The sequence below is a fragment of the Arvicola amphibius genome, chromosome 8 (assembly GCF_903992535.2).
Source record: "Arvicola amphibius chromosome 8, mArvAmp1.2, whole genome shotgun sequence".
NCBI classification, from domain to species: domain Eukaryota; kingdom Metazoa; phylum Chordata; class Mammalia; order Rodentia; family Cricetidae; genus Arvicola; species Arvicola amphibius.
Window position 1 is genome coordinate 35,975,457 of NC_052054.1, and position 25,878 is coordinate 36,001,334.

Genomic DNA, 25,878 nt, shown 5'->3' on the forward strand with positions numbered 1-25,878 from the left:
GGGAAGAAGTTAATTTAATCATACTATCAGATTATTTGCCTCATAATTTTACCAAGATTCTTTTTTGTTTTTTGAGACATGGCCTTGTTATACAGCCCTGATTGTGTTGGAACTCGCAATGTAGACCAGGGTGGTTTTGAACTCAAAGAGATCTGCCTGCTTTGGGCTCCTAGTGCTGGGATTAAAGGTGTGTGCCACCATGCCTAACTTCTAAAATTCTTAAAGTCTTGTCTAATTAATTAATTAATGTATGCAGGCGTTTTACTCTGTCTGAGGGTGTCAGATTCTCTGGAACTAGAGTTACAGACAGTTGTGAACTCCCATTTGGTGCTGAAAATTATACCCAGGTTCTCTGGAAGAGCAACAAGTGTTCTTAACTGCTGAGCAATCTCTCCAGACCCTGATTTTTAAACTCTTAATTCTATATTGGCTCATTTATGACACATGAGTATATCAAATACTTATTTCAATATTTTGTAAAGGAGTAAATGAACTTATTGTGGGCTTATTGTATTCATCTTCCGTTGTATCTTTGAAAAGTCAGCGAGATTTGCACATGGACGTTGGGGCATATACTTCATGGTTTCTTAGGATGAATCCCCCAAAGCTTCCCATTAGTTTCCTCTGTAACACATGGCTGTAAAATGGATTGTCTGCTTCTGCTCATGCGTTTGAACTTTGAGTGGTGCTTTTCTTAACTTTCAACTCCAACATCATGAGTTACATCGTATGTAACTATATTTAAGTTATTTAACCCTTGTAGTTAAAAATACCACTTTCCTTGCCAAATTGACTTTCAGAATGGAATAGAAAGAACTCATAATCTTCCTATTCCTACATTCAACGAAGAGTAAATAATTAGGTTATTCTGTATACTTTATAAAAGTGTGTTCCTACCAGAACCGTAATATAATTCTAATTAGGACTGATAGTTCTATGGATATTATTTAATTATTAAGACATTATCATATTTTTATACAATGATATTCTTTTTACATATGTGTGTGTACATTTTTTTTTCCAGACAGCCTTACTACAAAGACTCGGCAAGCCTCAGGCTTGCGGTAATTCTCCTGGTTTTTTCCTTCCAGTTTCAGTGTGTGCCACCACGTCATGCTCTTAACTGTTTGTGCTAAAACAGATAGTTGTTAATAAGCTTGGGTCCATAATGTAGTGGAATAAATTTAGTTTTGTGTTACCTGTTTAGTTGTAGTGCAGATTACCTAGTTTACCTAAAGCTCACCTTTCCTCCATATGTTCATAATGCTATGACTTCCATACGCAAATTGGATATTTATGATGATAGCTCAGGTTGGACCTTGCATGTGCTTCTAAATAAAAGCTTATGGGAATCACTTACATTCGGCAGGCAGCAGGCTCCCTGTGGAAGAGGAGCACATTTTTTTGCAGATAGAGATGTGCAAGGGCAGTGATGGACTTCAGCTGTGTGTAAGATTGGACCGTTGGTGCTAAAATTTAAAAGGTTCTGCTTGTGGATTTGTAGGAAGACAGATGGCGCATCTCTGGAAGTGAGGGGAAACAGTCCTGTAATTCAGTGTCATGGCGATAGAAATAGGAACCTTAACTAGTCATCTTTTATTTTCGGCTCAGACAAGCACCTGTAAAATATAGCCCTATTGGGGAGCCCATGATAGTAAAGATACAGAAATGACATTTTGCTGATGAATTTTCTCCTACCCATTACTTCCCACTTTTATTTTTATTTTTATACAAAATCTTTTATGGTGAAAGTTGCTTGTTTATTGCTTGTTTATGTATCCAAGGGCAGAGCCATAGAATAAAAACTTTTTTGGAAAGGGTGTGTATGGTGTGTTTCGTGGTTGAATTATTTCAGCAAATTTTTTTTGGGGGGGGGCAGTATACTTTGGTTTAATTCTCCTCTGCTAATTACCATTTTTGTTTTCTCCTTGTTGCTAAACTCCAATGTAGCATAAATTAGGATACAGTTTGGATGGTGCATCTCATTTCCTGTTCACTTCTGAATGTTTCTTGTTTTGTCTTAGTGGTCACTGGTTCTTTTTATTGTTGCCAATTGTTTTCATTTAGAGAGAGGTTCTTAGTATATCACCCTGGCTGGCCTGGAACTCACTGTTTAGACAAGGCAGACCTGAAACTCACTATCTATGTAGACAATAGTGGTGTGGAACCCGCTGTGTAGACAATGCTGGCCTGGAACTCATGGAAATTATCCTTCCTGTGCCTCAAAAGTGCTGAGATTAAAGGCTGGATTTTTAGTTGTTTTCTGAGCGCACCTTTTTGAAGGCATTTGGAAAACATTGTTTTGCACTGCCTGTCTGTTTGCCTAGTGCAGCTAGAAAAGCCTCTGAAGACATGGGAGCCCTAGTACTTTGTTCAGTGGTCTCTAACCAGGCAGCATCATCATCCTTAGGCCTTGAGTTGAAGTGAGAAAGGGATCCGGGGAGAAGATACAATGATCGAGATGTGGATGTGTAGAAGTGATGTCTGTGATGCAGGAAGAGGTGTTCCTCAGCCTCTCCAGCCTTAGTGCCTCCTTCATGTACTTCTGATGACTCGGTCTTCAGGTCAGGAATTGAAAGGAAAGGGCTAATACCTTGTAAAATGTATATGATTTCTTTCAGTCCTCCCACTGGTCCCATGAAGTAAGCACTAACATTTGAATGGAAGTCAGTTCATCAGAGTTCAGGCTCTGGTATTTCAAGTTGCTGGGCATTTGTCTCTGTTTCACTAGTGTGTTTCACTAGCACGTGTGTGTGTGTGCGCGCGTGTGTGTGTGCGTGTGCATGTGTGTGTGTGTGTGTGTCTGCGTTTATAAACCTGATAGATATACACAGCTATCTTTTTTATATTCAGGGTCTGATTTAAAACCCTTGGCAGAAAACAGTAGATGCTGTTTCCTCAAAGGTCTGTTTACAGTAAGGAGACTGACTATGCACAGAACCCAAAGACTTGAAGTTTTATGAAAATTATTCATTTTAAACTTAAGTCTCAGGGTTGTTGTCAGAGGTGAATAGTTCATCTAGAACACAGGTAACCATATTGTGATTCAGAAATCATGTGATTTTGATCTATATTAACTTGAGCCGATGTCTATGAAAATTTAAGGCTCCTTTGGCAAATTTTAAAAAGTGAAAGATTTCAGGATCACAGAGTTAAATTAATAACTAATAAGTACTGTCATGGACTTGAAACATGTGAACATACACTCTAAAAATGATTACTGTTGAAGCTTTTGCTTAGATTTTTCTCAACCCTTTGTTGATACTATTAGCGATAGCCAATTGTCTGGCTAATCTGAAGCCCAAAAATGCATTGGGCTTGCATGTTTATTATCATGTGGAGTCTTTGGAAATACTCGGCTCTGAGAATTTCCTTTATGCAGTCTACTTTGGAGGTAGATTCTATTAGCCCTCCCGTCTCCAGCAGACTTCATATTTATTGCTTCCTGGACTCAGCCGAGTTCTTTGAGTTTTATTGTTTTAATAAGTATTGAATTGTTTATTAGACAAAATTAAGTGATTCTGTGCATAGCTATTATTCCACAATAAATTCAAATCATTATTATGTTACATTAGCTAGATGGATGCATAGATCAACAGATAATAGATGGATGCCTACACAGTGCTGTGTATAAATACAAAAATATATCAAAACCCATACACTGGTTGCTATTAAATGGCATATCCTATATCCGCGCTATAGAGTGTTAATTTTATTGTTTCTGGAGCCCTAATCATCTCCTTCAGACCATTAAATATTGATGGGGATGTGTGATATAGACTAGTCTTTCTAAGAAAAAGTGCATCTCAAATACATTTCAAGGAAAGTCACTGATTTTGAATGTTTTATGAATGGAGTCATGAGGTGGGAAGGATGCCTAAAACCTGAAGTGGGGGATGAAGAGTAGAGATGGCTTAGTAGTTAAGAGCACTTGGTGCTTTTGCAAAGGACTCTGTTACAGTTCATCATGCATATCCTGGCTCACACTGGGCTGCAACGCTAATTCCAGGGGATGTGCCACTGTCTTCTTGTCTCCACAGCCACAAGGCACACGTGTGGTACAAATACATACATACAGTCAAACATCATGCACGTAAACCTATTTAATCTTTAAAAAAATGTATTTGGATTTGATTATATGCCTTAAATGCTTTCCACATTCAGTTGGCATATGATTAGGATCCCTTAATTACTCTTAAGCAGCTTACAGTCAAGGAACATAGCAGTGTTTCCTTTTCTGTGTATTCGATCTATATAGCATTGTCAATTCAGGTACACATCTCCTTTAGATACTAAACCAATGGCTAAGCCAATAGACACGGATTGTTAAAAATAATTCCTTTCAGAGAATCTCAAGGCCTTTTGTTGAGCTGTTTCTACTGGTTGGATTCTTAGAAGAAAATTGTTACAAGAATCAAAAGGCACCCCCACACACACATGCCTTAGCTGTTCCCCCACATACACGCCACCCTGCATCCCTGTTGCTTTCTGCTTATCTTTAGTTGATAGAAGACAACACGAAATTGATCCTGGATCTCCAGCACCTACAGTGAGTGATGGAGGCTGATGATCTTCATTTAGACAATTGGCGTCATCAGTTTTTCTATATGTGCTCATCTTTACATACCAGGGAAACACAGCATTCACATTTTAGGGCAGGTGAGATTGCTCTGTGGGCAAAGGTTCTTGCTCCAAGCCTAATAAAATTTCTTTTCTATTATTGGAAATAGAATTTTTTCTCACATCATACATTATATATAACGTAACACACACACATATTTAGTTTTTTCCCTTTTGGTTTTTCCAGACAAGGTTTCTCTGTGTGTAGTCCTGGCTGTCCTGGAATTTGCTTTGTAACCAGGCAGGCCTCTAACTGACAACTATCCACCTGTTTCTGCCTCCTGAATGCTGAGATGAAAGGAATGCACCACAGTGGCCCAATCTAAAAATTCTTTCTTACTACCTCCCTCCTTCCCTCCCCCCCTCCCTCCCTCCCTCCCTCCCTCCCTCCCTCCCTCCCTCCCTCCCTCTCTCCCTCCTTTCCTCCCTCTCTTCCTTTCTTCTTTCCTTCCTGCCTTCCTTCTTTTCTTTCTTTCTTTCTTTCTTTCTTTCTTTCTTTCTTTCTTTCTTTCTTTCTTTCTTTCTTTCATTTTTTAAGAAAATATACTTGAAAATAAATTAGATTATAGAATTTCTACTTTTTACTTAATATACTCTGTAGAAGATCTTTTGGGACCTATCAGCAGAAATTGATGTCTTACAGTGTTATTTAACTACTCTAGAGAAGTGATTATGTTTTCATGATTTCTAACTTAGTGTGGTAAAATTATCTCTAGGTTTCTCAAGGGAGCATCAATTTCTTATGTCAACAAAATTTTATGCTAGGTAAACTGAGCTGAGCACCCAATCCTATTTTTTTTTTCTGGGAGGCAAAACAGTTAACTAGAATTCACTGATATTAAGTAGTTTCTTTCTCTCTCATATTGAAGCTGTTTCCATCTCTGTCAACAGGGTCCATGTGGTTCTGCTATGATGTGCAGAGCATGACCCATCCCTGCCCCAGTGACCCTATATTCTGGCAAAGGAGATGAACACTAAAAACTTTACTTTTACATGGACTGGGAAGGTGGCTTTGTGGGTAACAGTACTTGTTGAACAGGTTAGGGGCTGAGTTTCAATCTCCAGCATCCTTACACCCTGCTTGGCCACACATATCCCTATAACTCCCCTGTTATGTGGGGTGGAGACAGGAGGATGGCTAGGGTTTGCTGAGAACTGGCTAGCTTTTGCTAAATGAATTTTATAACCATCTTACCTTGGTCCTGACTTCCCACGGACACCTTCCCCCTCTAACTCCACAGCTGCAGCTTCTGTTGTAGTCATCATGCTTATATATATATCCCAGCTTCCTCTTAGGCACCTTCAGCCTTCGCGCTATCTGCCCTTTGTCAACTCAGCAACTTATATTGAAGTTTGATTTTATTGTAATTTCCATATGTATCTAATACTTTAAATAAATTTTTTGTTTATTTTTATTGTACCCACTTTTGGAGGGGTACTAAACCCACACAAATGATGCCAGCAATTATACCACATGACATATTTTGATCAAGAGTTATTTAGAACCATCAGTTTTAGTTGGCGCTATAATCTCACTAGAAATCCTAAATGCGGTATTCTTTCCTTTAGCTTTTCTTTCTCATTCTCCTCTTTTCTCCATCATTTCATGCATTCGAAGCTTCAGCTATACTTCCTTTTTTAAGAACTGAGGAAATTAAGATCATATTATAGATTCTCTTTTACCCATAAATCCTAAAGTTAAAATTAAATTAATCAAATTAATGTGTAGCTCTCATCCAGTGGTATGCCATTATCCATCCTCACCATGGTGTCCTCAAATATTTCCTATCAAGGTGGATCATCTCCGTTAACATATAACTGCGTTTAAGTATTTCTCATCTTGAAACGAAACAAAATTTTCCTTTTATCCCACATGTTCTTAGACCCTTCATTTAGTTGTTGTATGTTCACTTGGACTTCTGTAAACAGTGTTTCTCACCTTTCCAGTGCTGCCACTCTTTAATACAGTTCCCCATCTTGTGGTGATTCCCCAGTCATAAAATTATTTTCATTGCTACTATATAAAAGTAATTTTGATACTGTTATGAATCATAATGTAAATATCTGATCTACAGATGGTCATTTGACTAGCAAAGGGGTCGTGATACATAGGTTGAGAACCACTGCATTAGAAGGTTATGAACTCTTCTCTGTTTTTCTGGCCATGACTCAGCATGGGTTCAGTACTACCACCTACACAGTTAGGTCCTTAGTTTCTGCTCTATGGCCTCATTGGTGCATTCACTCTGCCTTTAACCAGTGCTTGAACAGTATTGATTCTGACAGCTCTCCCTCTTTCCGACGTTGAGCTCTCCTTTCCCCCAAGCCAGAGTTTCCTTTTACATCTCTGCATGTGTGCAGCTCTTCCCAATCTCCAGCCTTCCCACACTCTCTTCTCAATCCCACCAAGACAGAAAGTGCAGGGGGAGAGGAGGATGTTCTTGCATGAGGCCTTGAGGGGTGATAATATTCATGTCCACATGAGTAATGCCAGTCCTGAGAAGCTGAAGCAGAATGACTCCAAGTTCGAGGCCATTCTGGCCCCAATAGATACTTTGAGGTGAGTCTTGGCTACTTGTGAAGACTATATATTTCTCAAAAAGAAAACAATCAAAGTACAAGTATTCATGTATTGAAGCTTATTTGAGGAAGAGAAGGCAATAGCATGATAATAATTTAAATTGTTATAAAAATAAGATGGTACAAGATAAATATGCCTTTTAAGATCTCACTTGTGGTGTTAAGTGCAGGAAACATGTACTCTACTGAAAACGTCTATGGGTGGAGCTGCAGTCGGGGTGACTTTTGTGTGCTTTACAGGTGACAATCTTGGCCATTATGGAAGCCTTCCCCTTTTATAAATGAAGGCACATGTCTAATTACTATGAATTTCTTTTACATTAGCACAGTTTACTGTTTAAAAGTTGAAATCACAAAGCCATAGATTTAAGGAAGTTTATAGGAATGAAATACCAGACGATTTTATATTCTTTGGAATTTGACTGTGTACATTGTGTTTTGAGGAGAGGAGACAGGAACAGGAGAAAACTTGATTTCCAAGCATTTGTCTTTAACGGGTGCTTTTCTCCCATGATGCCTGCGATGGCACTTTTCATCCAGGAGTCTCTGTGGGCCAGGGGCTGTGCTGTTTCATATTCTTTATCTGAGTTAATCCTTCCCAAAGTTCTGAGGTAGATGTCAATAGTTCCAGTTTTAGGGAAGGGAACTGAAGTTTAAATTTTATGTGAGCTAACGCTATGCAAGTTAATTTATATAAGCTTATATACGATTTGAAGTGATAACTAAGGAAGTTAGTACATAGCTAACTTGGGAGTTTGGGCATTTACCACTAGGATGTAGCGAAAGAAAATTCAGTGTGAATGTCTTTCTCATCTCTCTAAGACCAATAGCATTTCATGCATCAACCCATCATTTTACTTAGACCATTTGCTCGTCACAGGGATCCTACTTTGTAAGCAAGATCAGAGGTGTCCAGGTGAAGCTACATAGCCCCATAGTCAAGTAATTTCTTGAGTGGCACAGGACAGCTGACCCACAACAGAACCAAGCTTGGTGACCCCAGGTTCAGTGCTCATGACGCGAGATCTTTCCTCCTCTGCATCAATTCCATTTGCCAGAGGATAAAATTGTCCTCACTCCGTGGGGAATACCACTTTTTGTTCTTCCACTTTAATTCAACTTCATTTGTTTAGTTAATAATCCGGGAATCTTGCTGGATTAGCAGAAATTTGATGAGAACGATCACCTTCCACATCTCAGGTAATGGAGTGGGGTAGAAACAGCGCCAAAGGCAGAACCCTTGCACCCTGTCCCCAGGGCGCCTCCACGGACAGGTTAAAATTGACAGCTGGCATGCCTTCTTCAGCTCTCCCCTTCCGGGAAGCCCAGGTCAAGCACTTGACACTCAGCATCAGTTCTGACCTGAAGATTAGCCTCAGCAAGCTGCGTAATTAAACTGCTGGGATTCGTTTCCCCTGACTGGACAGAAGAGCCTCGCAAGGTGACGGCTCTGCGAAGTGATAGCGCTGAGTCCGACGTTCGCAGGAAAGGAATCTGAGCTCAGAAATCTCTCCAAGCTTCTGTTAATGAGGCAGAGACAGCATTTAGCAGGGAAAATGAGGTCACGAGAAAGAAAACTTGCCCTTTTCCCCCGCTTTAATGAAGAGCCAATCATTTTGCCTCCTTTTGAATCCGGGCCTAAATTTATTGTCCTGAATAAACCTCAATTTAAATGAACAAATAAGTTTTCCTCAAGGGTGTAGTAATGTTGTTTAAACTCACATTTATGGAGAGTGAGGGAAGTTATAGAACTCTAAAGTAGCACGAAGATATGTCAAGAAGTTAGAATCCTCGAGTCTGTTCCGACCAGAACAAACTGAAATAGCCACACCCCTCAGCTGTTCAGCGGCCTGTGCTTTATTTATTAAAACGTGTTTAAAAAATATGATGACTTTTTCCTTGGATACTTCCTTTCCTTGAAACATTATTCAAGCGCATGCAACTCGTTCTCCCAGGGTCTGTTTTTACAGCTGTCACATATAGATGCTGCAATGATAGTCACACCAGTAGCATTGTCCATACACTGCTATGAAAACTGGATCCTAAAAGCTATATTATATACTTATAGTGTGCATCTTCTGGGCTTGGGAGTCTCTGATTTCTGTGATTTCCCGAGGAGTTGAGAACTAGGGGAGGTGGGGTCTGGTGTAGCCTTTTCATCTAAAGAAAGAGTTCTTTCTCATCAGTGCCTAAGTTAAACGTTACTTAAGTGCTTCCATTCTGTTCTCTGGTTTGCACCAAACCACGGTTCAGGTCTTTAGCAAGTGGTGGTGATGAAATTGTTACTAGACACACTGTGTGGTAATTGCATTCCTACTTCATGTTGAAGAAAGCATCCTCTGCCTGTGAGATATATATATATACATATATATATATATATGTATATATATATATATATATATGGTAATCTAATATAATATTATAATATAATATAACCTAATATAATATAATATATAATATAACCTAAATATAATCTAGTCAGTCTGTATAGTGTTACCTGTATGTATGTTAAGACATGACTATTTGGTATTGGATAACCAATTTGTGTGCTCTTCCCCGGAGAAGACTTTTTCTCCTGCTCTCAGCATTCCTTCCTTGCCCATAGTACTTTGTCTCGAGTTGAGACCTTGTGGTCTTTCCTCCCTCCACACTGGCATGTCTATTACTGTTGCGCTTGTTCAGCTCATACATAGGTGGTCTGTAGGGGAGTAACTTCCAACATTTTTAGGAGACACAGTCTCACAACAAAGTCTCTGATCCTGTCTCTTACAATCTTTCTGTCTCCTCATCAATATTTCTGGGTTCCAAACTTTAGTTCCTGTGCATTCTATCTTTTTGTCTGTCTGTCTGTCTGTCTGTCTGTCTGTCTGTCTGTCTGTCTGCCTGCCTGCCTGCCTGCCTGCCTACCTCTATCTATCTATCTATCTATCTATCTATCTATCTATCTATCTATCTATCTATCTATCTATCGTTACATCCAAACTATCTATGTATCTATATACTTGTGTATGTATGTATATATGTATGTATTTATCTATCTATCTATCTATCTATCTATCTATCTATCTATCTATCTATCTATCTACCTACCTACCTTCCTACCTGTCTATCTACCTATTTACCTACCTTCCTTCCCGTCAAGCAGAAGCAAGCATGCACATGCATGGTAGTTTGTGACACTGCCTTTTCTAAAGTTAGTATTCGATGAATGCCATTCCAGGTCTCATCAGAGACCTTCCCTTCCTCCTGTACAGTAAGAATGATCTGGCCAAGGTTACCGGAGTACTACCAATGGCTGATATCAACAGATGCTTCTAAATTTTATTTTCACTGAACTTTCTTGTATATTAGAAAGTAGTTCTTACAGTTATATTTCAAAATCCAACCTCCCAAATCTGCAAGTTGTTATTTAGTTTTTACACAACCTTTTCAAGCTCCCTGGTTTTCACTGGCTTCCATCAGAGATCCACAATGTTTTCATGACCATAACTACAGCAGGATTCCAGGATTCACAGCTATCTCCACTACAAAGGAGAAACATAGCTGGAGAGCAGCAGATGGTATCGGAAAGTATCTTCGCTTTCAAGTTTGTGTGTATTAGATTCACAGATACCTGCCCTGTTTTGATATTGTAACTCCTTGACACAATCCTCAGAATTGTGCCAGGGCTGACCTGGCTGAACCTGCTGAGCTCTTCTCTTTTCTTTCTAGCGAGGACTTGGTCCTACCTTATTGAATTTACATATGCTAGCTCCCTTGTCAATCTTGGCTTCCATTCCAGTAGCTTGCATCTCTTCCTTCTTCTCACCCTGCCATCCTGCCATCCATTTAACTCTTCAGTTGGTAGCTCACTTCCTTCCAGTTCTGTTCCTTCCCCTTGGACTCACCCAGTCTTCCTCAATGATGTCCAGTTATGTCTCCGCAGTCTCCCTGGCAGGTGTCTAAGGGAAATCAGGTTTGCAGTAGTAAAATGTACTTGGTAGTGATCTTGTTCTTCAAGTTAGCATATTGATCTTTATTGCTTTTCTGACTAGGTTCCTGATGCCATCTGTATTTCCCCACACCTACCAAATCAGCATCTTCTGCCTTATCTGTTTCAACATAACTATTATATTTTTTCTCTAGATTCTCATTTAAGTTCTATCATAGTTGATGGAAAACTGCCTGTCCGCACCTTCTGGATTATTTCTCGCCTATTAGCCATTTTTTTTTTTTTGCTTATCCTCATTTTATGTTACATTATTACTGTAAACATGAGTTCCATCACAACACATTAGTTTAAAAGACAATACTACATGTAATTTCATTACATATATACGCAAACAAACACATATATAAAATAAATAAATCAATAAAATTTTATCAGTAAAACTCTATGCTATGGCAGTGTATTTGGTCTTTTTTTGAGAATTGATCATTTGGAACTGTTGCAAGCTAACTTCCTGACATAATTAGTAAGTTATCATAAAATCTCGCAACATTCCTTAATACCTCCTTCAGCATATTGGAACTGTGTGAACTCAGTCATTTAGCTACTGTCCAAACTTGACTTTGGTTACGTGTAGAAGGTTTAAGAAATCAAAATACCAACTGGATGATGGTGGTGCACTTCTTTAATCCCAGCATTTAGGAGGCAGAGACAGGAGGTATTTTCTGAGTTAGAGACCAGCCTAATCAACAGAGCTAATTCTAGGATAGCCAAGCCTACACAGAGAAACCCTGTCTCAACCCCCCTTCCTCCTAAAAGAAAGAAAGGAAAGAAAGAAATCAAAGTATATAAGAGATACTGTTAAAAGTTTCTAGTGAAGAAAAATCAAATTTCCTGTTAGGGCGTTATAGCTATCTTCTACTGTGGACATTCTTTAAAAGTGACTGTTGTAAATGTTTTCCATTTCTTCCTGACAGGTAATATTTGAGGCTGAAGTCTCAGGAGGGAGAAGCGGTTATATTGCCATTGATGACATCCAAGTCCTGAGTTATCCTTGCGGTAGGTTTTGATTAAGAGTTGTATTTTTCTGTGTTCTTTCAACACACGGCTTGGATTGGCAGGGACTCTTGATTGTTTATTGCCTGGTCAGTGGTGTCCACTTTATTGTTACTCTCAGGCTTCATGGAATAAACACTGAAGTGTTTAATAGTATTTTCAAATCAAGTTTTCTCCCAACATGTAACTACATGTATGATATGGTTCTTTTATTTGTTTTTAATTAGTGACAACAAAAAAATTACACAAGGACATTCTAAATCTATGGGGTATCTTGCCATTCTCTAGGAAAACAGAGACAAGTAACAAATCCTAGTTCAATAACAGAGGAAATAAAAGCTGTCGAAGGTATCTGGTCTGTTAATTTTATACTGCAGGAAGTGAAAATGATGAATCCACTCACCTTCTTCCCAACTTGAGTCTATTTTTAATTATTATCCTAAATATATGAATTAATCAGCATTAAACAAATAAAGTGTTAAAGCAAATCTCGGTTTGATGACACTGTTTAGTAAGACCCTTGATAAGTGCTGACAGTTTTTCAGACTTCATACTTCAATTTGTGCTGAATCACATTCCCCAGAACAGTTATTGCAAGCCATAAGGAGGGCCAGGAAGAAGTTACAGAGAGCAGTTCAGACTTTCTTCTTGATATGATTTCCCCGTAACGAAATATGACAGGTCCTGTGCAAGATGCCTTTTGTGCTCCATAGCCCTCCATGATGAGGCATCGCTAACACATTGTAAGCATAATTTATGAGGAGATCAACATATCAGGGGCAAAACTTGTGCCCCTGCTTAGTGATTGTATCATGTTAACAGCAAAGAACACAGAGGTTGGCTCTTATCTCCTGGTAGTCATGCCGAGACAGAGACCTGTGGATTTGCATTACTGGTCAGTGTTGTGGTACTGCTGGGCTGGAGTTCATTTTGGTTCAAGTTGTTCTTGCTCAATTGTGAGTTTTTTTCTCCCCTTGAGCTCCAGCTGAAGTCCCAGAAAAAGAAGTTCCAAAGATCAAATCATTTATGCTGTGTGTTATATGCTCAGAAAGGTAACCGTGTGATTCCTCTTCCAGTTCAAGTGGGCTTACTAAACTCACTTACTCCACAGTATAACTGTATTGTATTTTTGTCTGTTTTTAATGTCTACATATTAAATGTCAAGGGCCAAATAAAAGTTTTTGAGAATAAAGAAATTGATGATTATGAGTTGGGCACAACAACGGCATTGGCTATGTGGTATGGTTCTTCAAGACCTGTAATATTATTGTGTAACTTCACCGAGGCTTAGCTTTGGCTGCACATTTTTTCCTTCAATGGCAAAAATGCATTGGGCTTCAGATTTAAAAGGAACTTCATAGTGAGTACAGATTTGACAGTCAAATCACTCATGAGAATGCTCCATGGTACAGACGCTACTTCTGTTTGTCTGATGCATCTTTTCGGTAACTTTCCAATGGCTATAAGCAAGCAGGAAGGAGATATTCTGTTTTTAATAATCAAAAATGTTTCCTTGTCTGGTATACAACTCTTTAAGTTTGAAAAACTGGAGGAATAGTTATCCAGTTGGTTAAATTGTGGGGAAATAGTTACGAGACCACATAGCTATCAGAATGTTAGGGTCTTGATATGCCTCCATTCTGCTATTAATAGACTGATAGCTACCTGTTTAATCTCTTTGGCTTCCTTGAACACAACTTTTACTACCACTAACCCATGCTAGAGCAACTATTAGCAGTAAGCCTTGAGTCTTCAGTCTCTATGAAAGACGAGCTGATATGTATGAGTGGCATTCAGAAGAGAGAGTGAGGAGACGTTGTGTTCTAGAGGACAGGAACGTGAAGTTTCCTCTGAATATTAATGCTAGACATATGTTGGCACAATAAGAACAGTGTTCTGTTGTGAAAAAGTTGCATGATGTATTTTTTTTCTTGTGAACGAAATGTATTTTTCCTTCTGTTTTCACAGATAAATCTCCTCATTTCCTCCGTCTGGGTGATGTGGAGGTCAACGCAGGGCAGAATGCTACATTTCAGTGCATTGCTACCGGGAGAGACGCTGTGCATAACAAGTTATGGCTGCAGGTAAGACACCATTAGCTGCTGAGCTGAAGGCTTTACTTTGGTAAAAACCATCATTGTGTTATTTGTGGTTGTCATACACAGTCTCCCTCTCCTCTCTCCTCTCTCCTCTCTGCTCTCTGCTCTCTGCCCCCCATGCATGTGCAAAAGCTGTTTGTATAAATTAGATTTACTTGGCTTTCTGGAGATTCATAACACAGACTTCACTTTTAAATAATCTAACAAAACACGTGAGCTTGTATAATTAATTGATACTGGTATTGATGTCTAGTCACACCTACTGATTCTTAGACTTTCTAATACATGGAAAAAGAAGTAAAACTAAATTTTTATAATAAATATTTTTTGAAAAGCAAACTAAGAAGACAGCAGTCACATAGGGACTGCCAGACACACTTAGTTTAAGAAACTTATTGTAAGCATTTCAAGAGGGAACTTGCAAGGGTAACAATGGAAGTGCTCTCTCTTTCTCTCTTACTCTCTCTTTCTCTTTCTCTCTCTCTCTCTGAACTTTCTGTATAAGAGTTGATTGCAGATGTGACATGGATATTTGCCTTGTACATGTTAAACCCTTAATATATGCTTATTGGATTGACTGTGATTGACATGCATGTTGGCGAAATTCACATGCTATGATGCTTCAAAAGAATCAGAAAGAGCTGAAGAGCATGAAATCATTTTGCATTCAGAGCAAGTATTCAAAGTCTTGCTGTCATTCTTAGGTGCTAGGAGGGGACGTGCTGGGAGGTGCATGACAAAGGTAACCCTTTGTGTATGCATGTGTGTGTCTGCCCAAATAAATGTGTGTAGATGAATAAGTACATGTGTATATGTGTTTGGAAGCTAGAGGGGGGCATTGGATATCTTCTTTAATTACTTTCTGCATTATTTGGAAACAAGATCTCCCATTGAACCTGGGCTTTTCTCATTAAGCTAAACTGACAGACTGGTGAGCCTCAGGCGTGCCCCTGTGTTTTCCACTTTAGGGCTAGCACTTGAGACATAATGCTGCCACAACCACCTCTCTTTTGTTTCAGGAGATCCACACACAGCTTCTAAGGCCCATGAGACAAGGCTTTTACTAACTTCTCATCTGTTGATAGTCTGCTTCTATATACATCACAGGAAGGAAAGGAATTTGACTTGTGTAGAACTTTCAATTCCTGTCAATGCCAGCAGATTTCCTAAAGACAAAACATTGAAAGTTAAATGAGTTTTGTGAACACAGATATGGAGATTTAGTTTGCTCTTATCTTCAGAATAGTGAAATTAGTGTGAAGGCTACTTACTAGCTTCCAGCTATTTAGGGATGATGGTTATAGTGCATCATCATTAAAAGCAGATATAGTATAGTGTCTAGGATTATGCTAGGTGTTCAGACATCACATGATTCCTGTATCCGTCCAATTAGGTGTTACTATAGATGTACATCATGTTATATCAAACCACGTATCACTACTTTGGTAATTTATTTGATATGCAGTTAATACCTTCTTTTTAGCCCAAATTTTAAAAAGGAAAAAATGGCTTCCTTTTTTTCTCATGATGCCGATTCTTCCTATCCACAGATATTGGGAACTAGGATACTTTATCCCAGGGAGAATATTGTATAATGTACAATCTGACATATGGACTAAATGTGAAGGCTATTTTCTTAGATCTTTCTGTCTGCCAAAGTAAGTAGTTTAGAAAAGGATTTCAGACGTATTTTCTAATCACACTGCATCTTTTTTATTTTCCATTACAATCGGAACATTGGTTGATATTTGGTGTAAGCTGCAAGACCAATAGTCTGTTCTTGGGGAACCAGAAATGGCTCTGCAGTCTGCCACTGGTTTTATGCTCCAGGATTTAATGTGACATTGAAATAAAAAGGGTTTTGTATCCACAGACACCAGCTGCCTTGCGGCAACAAAGCCTTTCTGGACCGTGCTGGTCCGAGTGGGCTGTAGTCAAAATACCGCACATTTTTTGTTGCTTCCTATCTGTGGATTGGCTCATTTTTTATGGTTTCTTGAAATTTTCCTTCTGCCATTTTTTAAGCAGTAATGATAGAAAAAGCTCATTGGAAGTTTTGCTCTGTTCTATTTACTTGTCCCCTCTTTGGACTCTGCATTGGCCACAGAAAGTGATTTTGTTTCTTTATTTCCAATTTTGACATTGACATTGCATGGGTCTCCAGCAATGCGCAAGTTCACCTTACTGACGAAAAAGCAATTCTACGCCGGGCAGTGGTGGCGCACGCCTTTAATCCCAGCACTCGGGAGGCAGAGGCAGGTGGATCTCTGTGAGTTCGAGGCCAGCATGGTCTACAAGAGCTAGTTCCAGGCCAGGCTCTAAAAAAGCTGCAGAGAAACCCTGTCTCAAAAAACCAAAAAAAAAAAAAAAGCAATTCTACTTTTTTTTTCAATAATCCCACACAACTTTACTTATTGTTGTTCTCTCTAATTATTCATTACACTAAAAAAGACACTAAAATATATAATTTACATAGTATAGTGATGTTTTTATAGAAAACATTTTTTTAATTGAATAGTTATTGTATGGGTGTTTCACTTTTGTAATTTTCTTAGACATGGTCTCATTATATACTCTTGCTTGGCCTATAACTCACTATGTAGACCAGACTTGCTCAAACTCACAGAAATTTGCCTTTCTATACTACCCATGTGCTGGTATTAAAGGTGTGTACCACCAGCAAGGCTTGTTTTGACTTTGTGTATTTCTGTGAACCACATGAGTACGCAGTTCCCAAAGAGGCCAGAAGTGAACACCATGTTTCCTGGTATTGGAGTTACAGATAGTTGTTAGCTGTTCGGTGGGTGCTGGAAATTGAGCCCAGATTCTCTGGAAGAACAAAAAATATACTTAACCATTGAGCCATGATTTCAGCTCCTTAAATAAAACACTTTTGTAGTGGTTCTATGTAATAGTTAACCATTCAAGACTGACTGGTCCTTATGTATACATGAGCCTATCAAATATTGCTTAGTACTTCAAAAGCTATTTATCTTTTGCCAAAAGTAGTAAAAAGAAAGTCAACAGGAAGATTTGTGATTCCACGGTGAAGCCATACATACTTAGTCATATGAACAAATGTTAGGTTATTTTTATTTAAGGTAGAGAATAACATACTGTGCTTCAGAAGACCAGGGATGAATTCTAACCTCATTTCTACCCCTTCTAACCGAGTTCCTTTTGATGAGCTTAGATTTCAGTAGGCTGGCTGGGCCTTCTTTTTCTTATCTATAAGAGGAGATGTTTGGTGGAGACTAAAATCCTTCGCAGCTCTGAAACATTAAATTTGGTCTTTCTATTATTTGTGATGATCTGAAATGTGGCCTTTGATAACCTTTTTGTGATGGAATAATGTAAAAATTTTATGCTGTTAGATTTATATGAAAAGAAATAGTCTCTTCAATTAACTTTCATTGTATGAACACGTGCTGCAAATGTCTGCATTTACCCGTATCAGCTCAGTAAAGGTTACCACATTCTCTTTTAGAGTAGGTGGCGGTGTGCCATACCATGGAGTTGGGTGGAAAAATAAGTGACGGCCAGCCTCCCAGGTCCTCCACACAGTTCAGGTCACATTGTGGTAATTCAATCAGCAAAATGTCTCATTATGGACTAAAGTACCCTAAGGTACGGCAGCCTCCAGTATTCCATTTTAACAGAAAAGTGACATGCTACACTCCTCTTAGTGTGCTTAGTGTGATTCCTCATTGTAAGTGTCCTTTCCAGGTTTCCAGAACACAAGAACATCTGAGGCATGCAGTCTCCCTCTGCTTGTAGTTTCTGCATCGTGATATTTACTTCTAAAATTTTTATTGTCTCTAGTGGCATGCCTGTTAGCTAAGTTGAGAGGTGAACGGGAGAGCAAGCATTTAGAGACTCTTAGCAAACCCAGGACATCTCACTGTTTCTATCATGGTGGCTGTAGGAAGGAGCTTAGGGGAGCATGAGTCTATGGATTTATCTACTGGTGTTTGAAGATGTTCTTCTCTAGGTATGTAGAGTACTATTGCAAATTGTGCAGCTCCAAGTGACCTCCTTGTCCCCAGTGGGTGACCTCACTGCCCATAGTGCAGTGTGCTGAAACACCTTCTGACATGGCTTGGCAGTCTATAGGCTAGCCCAGTAGTGAAATTCTGAGGCTTTCTGGGAGATCGTTTTTAAAACTAGTGTTATGTATATTGTCAGATGGTATAAAACACAGTCTTCGATATAGTAAAAGAGACAGGATAAAGCCTTTATTTAGTCCTGTGCAATGCACCTTCCTCTCCTTTCATGAAACCCAGTGAAGTCATCTGTGCTGTAGGTTTAAATGCTGAACAGTTTCGCCAAATTAACAATTTTTTTGCTTGTAAATAGTTTTTTATTAATTTTTTTTAGCTTTTTTGTTGCGTTTCTAAGGAACTCAAATTCTAGAAAATTGGTAGTCCACATGTTAAGGCTTATGGTAAAACTCAGATTACAAGAATTTAGAACACCAGTAAAATTTTACATATATGCTGAAACAGTTTTAAAATATCTGCCTATATTCCTGAGAAAGGACGATAATGTTCATACAGGAAGCTAATATGAGGTTACATCTATTATAGATTAATGTTGTTCGTGTTCCTTTTTTATGCTGTCTATTTTGATATGAATAGCGATAATGCGCCTGATTACGAGTGACTAGCACTAGGTTTTATGTTACTCCATTGGTAGTCTGGTTGCCTAGAGCGCACGAAGCACCAGGTCCCCAGTGCTACATCAGTCAAGCATGGTGGCCGATACATGCAGTCTCAGTTACTCAGTAAGTGAAGGCAAAAGGATTTGAAAGTTAAAGTCCACCTAGGGAAGGTTGAGGCCAGCCTGGCATACCTGTCACAGGGTGCATTAGTGTCTTTTACAAACCGACTCTAGAGATATTCAGACATGTCTGTAACATATTTATTCACCATAATTAATAGCTTAGATTTTTAAAGGAGCCTTAGTCTTAGAATGTATGAGCAGCTTGGTTTCCATTCAAGCAATAGGATTTGCTTTAGTGCTTAACAATAAACAGTGAACTACTGGTGCATGTCACAGTGCACAGACGAATCTCAGGACTGTGAATTTTAAATAGGAGACAGACTGAAAATAATTCAGTGCATATTATCTCATTTGCTTGTTCTTACAATGAAAGTTAACTTAAGAAACCATTTATTTTCACATGCAACTAACTTTTAGAACACAGAAAATGAGAAATCAAAATAGTGGCTTTCTTCATATTTTTTACGTTTATTTATTTTGTGTATATTACTATCCTTGTATATAGGTATGTACACCATGTCTATGCCTGGTGTCAATGGAGATCGGAAGAGTGCATTGGGTCCCATAAAACTCTAGTAACCGATGGTTGTGAACTGCATTCTTGGTCCTGAGAACCAAATTCAGGTTCTTTGTAAGAGCAACAATTGCCCTTAATGGCTGAGCTGTTTCCTAGCCCCATATCCTGGTCTCGTGGAGGAGATGAGGACTGGACTGGGACTGAGCCATTTCTGGGGTACCATGGACATCAGAGAACTTACGTGTCAATGAGTATACACCTGTAATCCAAAAGCTACCCCTGTCTCATTCTCTGTATACAGATTTTAACTAAATGGATTAAACTGGGGGACGATTTAATAAGCCACACTTGATTTTGGAGTGTCCCGCTTACTGGCTTACTGGCAGTACTAATCATTCTGTAGATGACAACGGCCCATACACATTGTGGGAACCTTTGTAAATCCTGTCCACCTAAAACGATTTGTTTAAGTTCCAAGGTAATTTGTGATCATGAGTCTCCCAAAAATATAAAGGAAGGCTGCTTTGGGGGTTCTGAGGATGCCGTATAATCTAGGGATGGAGGAGGGCTGAAATGGGTCATGCTGTGAGAAATACTTGAGTATTCTTCCACGAAGGTCCAGTGTAAGAGGACAGCTACATGGCAGCTCAAATAGAGCCCCTTGCTGGAACATCTGGCCGACCATATGCTTTGGCTTCAGGTCCTGTGTAAAACCTAAGATGCTAATGACTCCATCCATCATCACAGAGCTTGGCAGCCATGCATCATTGGACTGGGCAGGGAAATTCTACATTGGATTTGTTGAATGGAGCAAAATGTGCGGGTAGGTTTGGTGGCACCATTTGTTTCGGGGAGTTGCAATGAGGCTGTATAGTGTGCTACCGGTAGTCGGATGCAGAGCCATGGCAATTGGGCCAATTTGTCAGTAATCGCCCCTAGCACTGGCCTGGTGCCTCTTCAGCGGGCCTGCCAAAACCAGAGAGTCGGCCACCACTCTGCCCTTGGTGAGGCACAGTGCTGCTAATGTAGTGCGAGGCAGTGAGTTTCTCAGCCAAAGGAAATGTCATTCCTTACAGGGCAACAGATAATTTAGGCAGTGGCTTGACAGTAGTAATCGGAGAGTGAAATTAGGAAAATGAGATGCAAATTGCTCTGAAAAACAACTGGAGAGAGGCTGACCTCCTCTGGTCCTAGCTGATTCCAGCTGCGAGTCCATAAACGTGGTGGATCTGAAACTTCCGATCACGTGAGATTCTGTTCGCTCTGTTGCCACAACTGCGTCCTGCGACTGCCCACGGTTGTCTGTATGTGAATGAAGATGCGAATCATGGTCTTAGGTTTTAAGCTACGTGTTTGGTCATATAAGCTGATTTGAAATCTGAGTCCTTTAATTTTGGGACTGCTGAGACCGAACAAGCTGCTGAAGGATGTACTGAAAGCATAGTTGGCGAATGATCCAAGCACAGTCCAGGCTGCTCACACTCCTGGAAAGCATCTACATTTAAGGCTGCATTTTTAACTAGAGCCTTTTAGCCTCAAGAGACGATTTCAGGAGAGAAGAGACAGATAGCATCAGCGATCATTTCAGAGAAGCAAGTACCCAGCAAAGACAGATGTTTGACCGATACAGAAGCTTTGGCAAGACCAGGAAGTCAACACACACAGACCCATGGAAGCGAAGATCACTGGGTGGCGGCTGTTTCTGCAGCATTAGAAGACAGAAAATAAACATTAGTTGTGAGCAGCAGGGCAGCAGTATAAGAAAGACCTTACTGAAGGGTCACTGTGAGGAGGGACGATAAATAAAATGAATGGCAAGGCTGGAGCATGAACATGGACAGAATTGGCAGTAGCAACAGCTGCTGTTGGCAGTACTGACATCAGGCAATAAAGGACTCAACTCAGACTGGGCAGTGCAGGCCAATCGGAAAATCTGCGGGAGGCACAGATTAAAGAAGACGAATGGTTTTGGGTCTAGTAGGTAGCAGTTAAAAGATCCCGAGGAAATGGGAGTGCTGTGCGGTGTAATTCTCCAAACCTCAAGGTTTGACTTTTATAGTTAGTCTGTTTCTCATTTTCTGACTTAAACTAACTTGCCTCTGGAACCGCCGATTCCTCTTGCTCTTTCGAGTAACTGCCTAAACATGATCCTAAATAAGAGTGAAAGGTGAGACGTCCTAATGGACGTTGGCTTTCACCGTAGTGAGACTTGCTAGGACAGTTTGAAGCTTGTGGCAGATTCAAACCATGGATGGTCCTGGTCTTGTCCGTGAGATACATTTTTTCTTTGAAAACTGTTGGTGCCTTTGCTTTTGAGTCTGTGGTCTCAGAAAAGTAACGAGAGTAGATTAGACCTTGCCTTTCACACTGCCCTAGCTTCTTGTTGCCTACCTGGAAGCAAATTGATAGATGGAATCTTGCCTGCTATTTAATTCTAATTGTCTCTGTTTACTCTCTCATTAAACAATAGTGATTCTTCTAGGAATCTCCTGTTTTACAGTGAGTTCTCTTCCACCCCAGGGGCTTAGTACTTACTAGCAGCTAATAGCCATCCCCTTAAAAAGCCCAGTATTTTTTTTCTTGTGCTGTTTAATTATTGCATTTCACACGTTGTATTCTGTCTTCCTAGGAAGTCTTTGGATAAAGCACCTTGCGTGCAGATCTTGAGATAAAGTCACTAACCATGGATCATGGATCAGGAAATTTACCTTTGACATTTTAACATCTTGGATGTATGTGTGCCTTGCAGCGCTATGAACATTGGAAAGTTTCATCATAGGCCAATTTTAAGAGTATTATTCTTCTCATTTTGCAGCTATGCTTTCTTTATGAAGAGTTCTTTACAGACACAATGGATGTGTTTGAAATAGTTTATATAGCCTAGGTTATATATACATATAAACTACATAACGTATTGTAAGTGAAGGATAATGGCATAGGCTTTAAATCCTAACCTCCTCCAAGAGTTCTTCTTATCAAAATCTGCAAATAACAGTTATCGTCCTGTACCTGAGGGTAGCACCCATGCACTTGGTATAGAGAGAACTTTCAGAGTGTTCTCCTGCCAGGCACGTCACACCTTCCTTAATGAACCACTGTGGTACCTATCACATCTGACTGTGACAAAATCGTTCTTTCTTCCCTTGGGAAATTGTCATCTTCTCCTACTTCTTTTTAAATTTCCTATTTTTTTAATTATTTTTAGAAATTACTTATTTCTAAAATTAGCATTCAAAGTAACATATTTCATTGGGACATTTGCATACATAATTTATCTGTGTTGATTCCATCTGAAAAGCAGATCAATGAGTAGATCCAATATTTACAAGATTATTTTATAATACAATAAAATATGCACAGTGAAAGCCAGTCTAAATAAAAAAATATGGCTCTGATTGTGTGTGGGGAGGGGCTTACACACATGTGTCCCTTTTTGTGTTGGGTGTAGATTTATCTCGGGGAAGGCAAGGATAATCTAACCTGTCATAACCCAGAAGTCATCTGTCTTGGATTTTGAGACCTAGTTTTCTCCCTGGAACTCACTGAGTAGTCTAGGGTGACTGTCCCCTCTCCAGTGCTGGGGTTCTAAGTGCATGACACCATGCCCAGATTTTTTAACAGAATTTGGGCGGGGGCATTAAATTATCTCTTCATGCTTGTGCAGCAAGCACGTTGTCTACTGAGCATCCTCCTCAGATCCCAGTAAATTTGGCGGCGGTGGGGGTGGGGGTGGGGACTAGACCAGAAACCACACAGGTCAAGAATAAAACATTGCCAGCAACCCCTGCTAAATTTCCCATTTATTCTATCCAGGGTTAATTAATTTATATCCTTGATTGTTTTGTCTCTACAGTCACCCACCTACTCACTACTCTGATTATGTGTGTATGACTGTATGTGAAAATGCATGTGTATATAACTGTATGTGAAAATGCATGTGTGTATATGAGAGAGAAGGGGGAGGGAGGGAGAGAGAAGGGGGAAGAGAGGGAGAGAGAGGTGCTTATGTGTGCGTGTGTCATTGTACAATCTACAGCAGATTTCTGTTACTGAACTACATCTGAGCCATCACTGTCATGACATTGAATTATGCCGCTGCTCACTGTCATGTACTCTGACTGATTTAAAACAAACAAGCCCTTTAATCTGTAGGTCTTTCTTCTCACTTTCTTTCCCTAACTTCAGGTCAACATGCTTCCATTTCCTCCATATTTTCCTGGAATTTGCAGCCAGGTCTAGGGTCAAATTTGGTCCTTTGATCACAGTGTAAGCGGTACCTGGTGTGACAGCAAAAGGTTCAAATGGTCTCGTCTTCCATTATCTTAGCACTGCTATTCCTTTATGCCCTTAAGTCCCTGGGTTGAAAATAGTGAGTTTTTACTTCCTTTTGGACTTTACTTCTTTTCTGTTTATTCTGTGGTTTTATTTTTAAAACAAGCATGCAAAATAATATATTTCATGATATTATTTTTGTACATTATTTTTGCTGATTCTCTATCTTGTTCACTGTTCTTTTGCTGCCCCTGCACACTTCCATGTTTCTCTGCTTTCATGGAACATGTTTTCTAATTCATGCCTGTCACACACTGTGTGGTGATTAATCCCAGTTTCAATTTGATGAGATCTGGAATTGCCCAGGAGATGCTCCTGCAATCTTTGTTCATTTATTTGTTCTCAATATAGCAAATTTGTGCTTTGTCATCCCCAAAGATGAATGATTCTGTTTTTTCCAATATTATACTCTTCTGCAGTTAAAAATATGCCATGCTTAGCTGGGCAGTGATGATGGGGCATCATATACCTTTAATCCCAGAGCTTGTGAGGCAGAGGCAGGTAGATATCTGTGAGTTCAAGGCCAGTCTGATCTACAGAGTGAGTTCAAGGACAACTTGGGCTGCACAGTGAAATACTGTCTCAAAAAGCCAAAACTCTGTGTGTGTGTGTGTGTGTGTGTGTGTGTGTGTGTGTGTGTGTGTGTATGTGTGTGAGTGTGAGAGATAGAGAGAGAGAGAGAGAGAGAGAGAGAGAGAGAGAGAGAGAGAGAGAGAGAGAGAGAGAGAGAGAGTCTCAGAATTATTAAGCAGCAGCTATTGTGGCCTGTAGGACTCTGTATTAGTCTCCATTTTTTTTATTGCCAGTAAGGAGTTCACTTTCTTTCCCCATGCCTCCCATCCTTTAATTGGTAAATTGCTAATCAGTGTACTAATCTGCATGTTGAGGTATTTTCTATGCTAGTCCTTTTCCATAAGAATCATAGACAGAGACAAGCACAAGGACATGTATACACACACAAAATTGCAATATGAAAAAGTCTCCAAAGTTAATATTGATTTTTGAAATTCAAATTTAAAGACTTTTTTTTTACTCAATGTTTTCTCTATCACATGTTATTCATCACTCATGGTTCTTGGATTTTGTATGTGTGTATGTGTGTATGTGTGTTTTGTTTATTTTGAAACAATGTCCAGGTTTCAGTGTAGCTCAGCGTAGCCTCAAACTCTATTGCTATACTGCATAGCTCTACTGAATGACCTTGAGCTCTCTTAGTGCTGACACTCGGGCACCATTCCTTGGGCCTGAGGCTGTAGTAGAGTATTCATGCCCTGGGTGCATGGATTCCTGTCACAGAGGAGGCATCATTGTGCTCCAGGAACCACTTAGTTATCGTATGTGACAGTCAGCTGGGGATCCTTATGACAGACCAATGATGGCAGTGGAAGGATCCAGGTACTGGAAGTCCGCAAATCATTCTGTCTGCCAATCGCGAGAGACTACATTTCACCCTGGGAAAGAGAGAAGTGGGCATGGTAGAGAAGACAAGAGATTTTTCATCATGCAGAAAGTGTTGTCCTTGCTAAGCCCCCAAGCAGAGCAGCTATGGTAGGCCAGGCCAAGCTTAGTCCCCAGAGCATGACAGCATCAAGCTGGTGGATGATCAGATGAACTGGTGGGGCAGTGTCATTGAATACCTGCTGGAGCAGACCCAAATGTCAGTTGTCTATGTACGGAATCTCCAGAAGACAGTGAAGACCATGGTCATGTCATTGTTGTTGGGCTCATCTGTCCCCGGGAAGTTTCAAAGGAAAACCAGAGAATTCACCCTTTCCCAGCTCATACTGCTGAAATGGAAGGGAGGGGACAATCTAACCAGTGGTGTAGATTTTCCTTCTTCATCACCCGAGAGTGGAGTGTCTATACATCTTATCCATCTTGGGCCACCTCTTTAATAACAACATCAAGGCAAACTACCTCCATAGTACAACCAGAATGGAGAGCCATAGCCTCTCTGTTTGTGG

The 25,878-nt window shown here is 39.7% G+C and overlaps 1 protein-coding gene across 2 annotated transcripts in view; it reads left to right on the top strand.

Moving 5' to 3' along the window:
• The window catches only part of Ptprk (protein tyrosine phosphatase receptor type K), a 523,134-nt gene that overhangs the window by 259,178 nt on the left and 238,078 nt on the right, over positions 1-25,878 (top strand). For both annotated transcript variants that reach the window (XM_038340426.2, XM_038340427.2), the window contains exons 4-5: positions 12,106-12,187; positions 14,153-14,268. In XM_038340426.2, the coding sequence (XP_038196354.1) occupies positions 12,106-12,187; positions 14,153-14,268 (198 nt within the window). The remainder of the gene's footprint in view (positions 1-12,105; positions 12,188-14,152; positions 14,269-25,878) is intronic.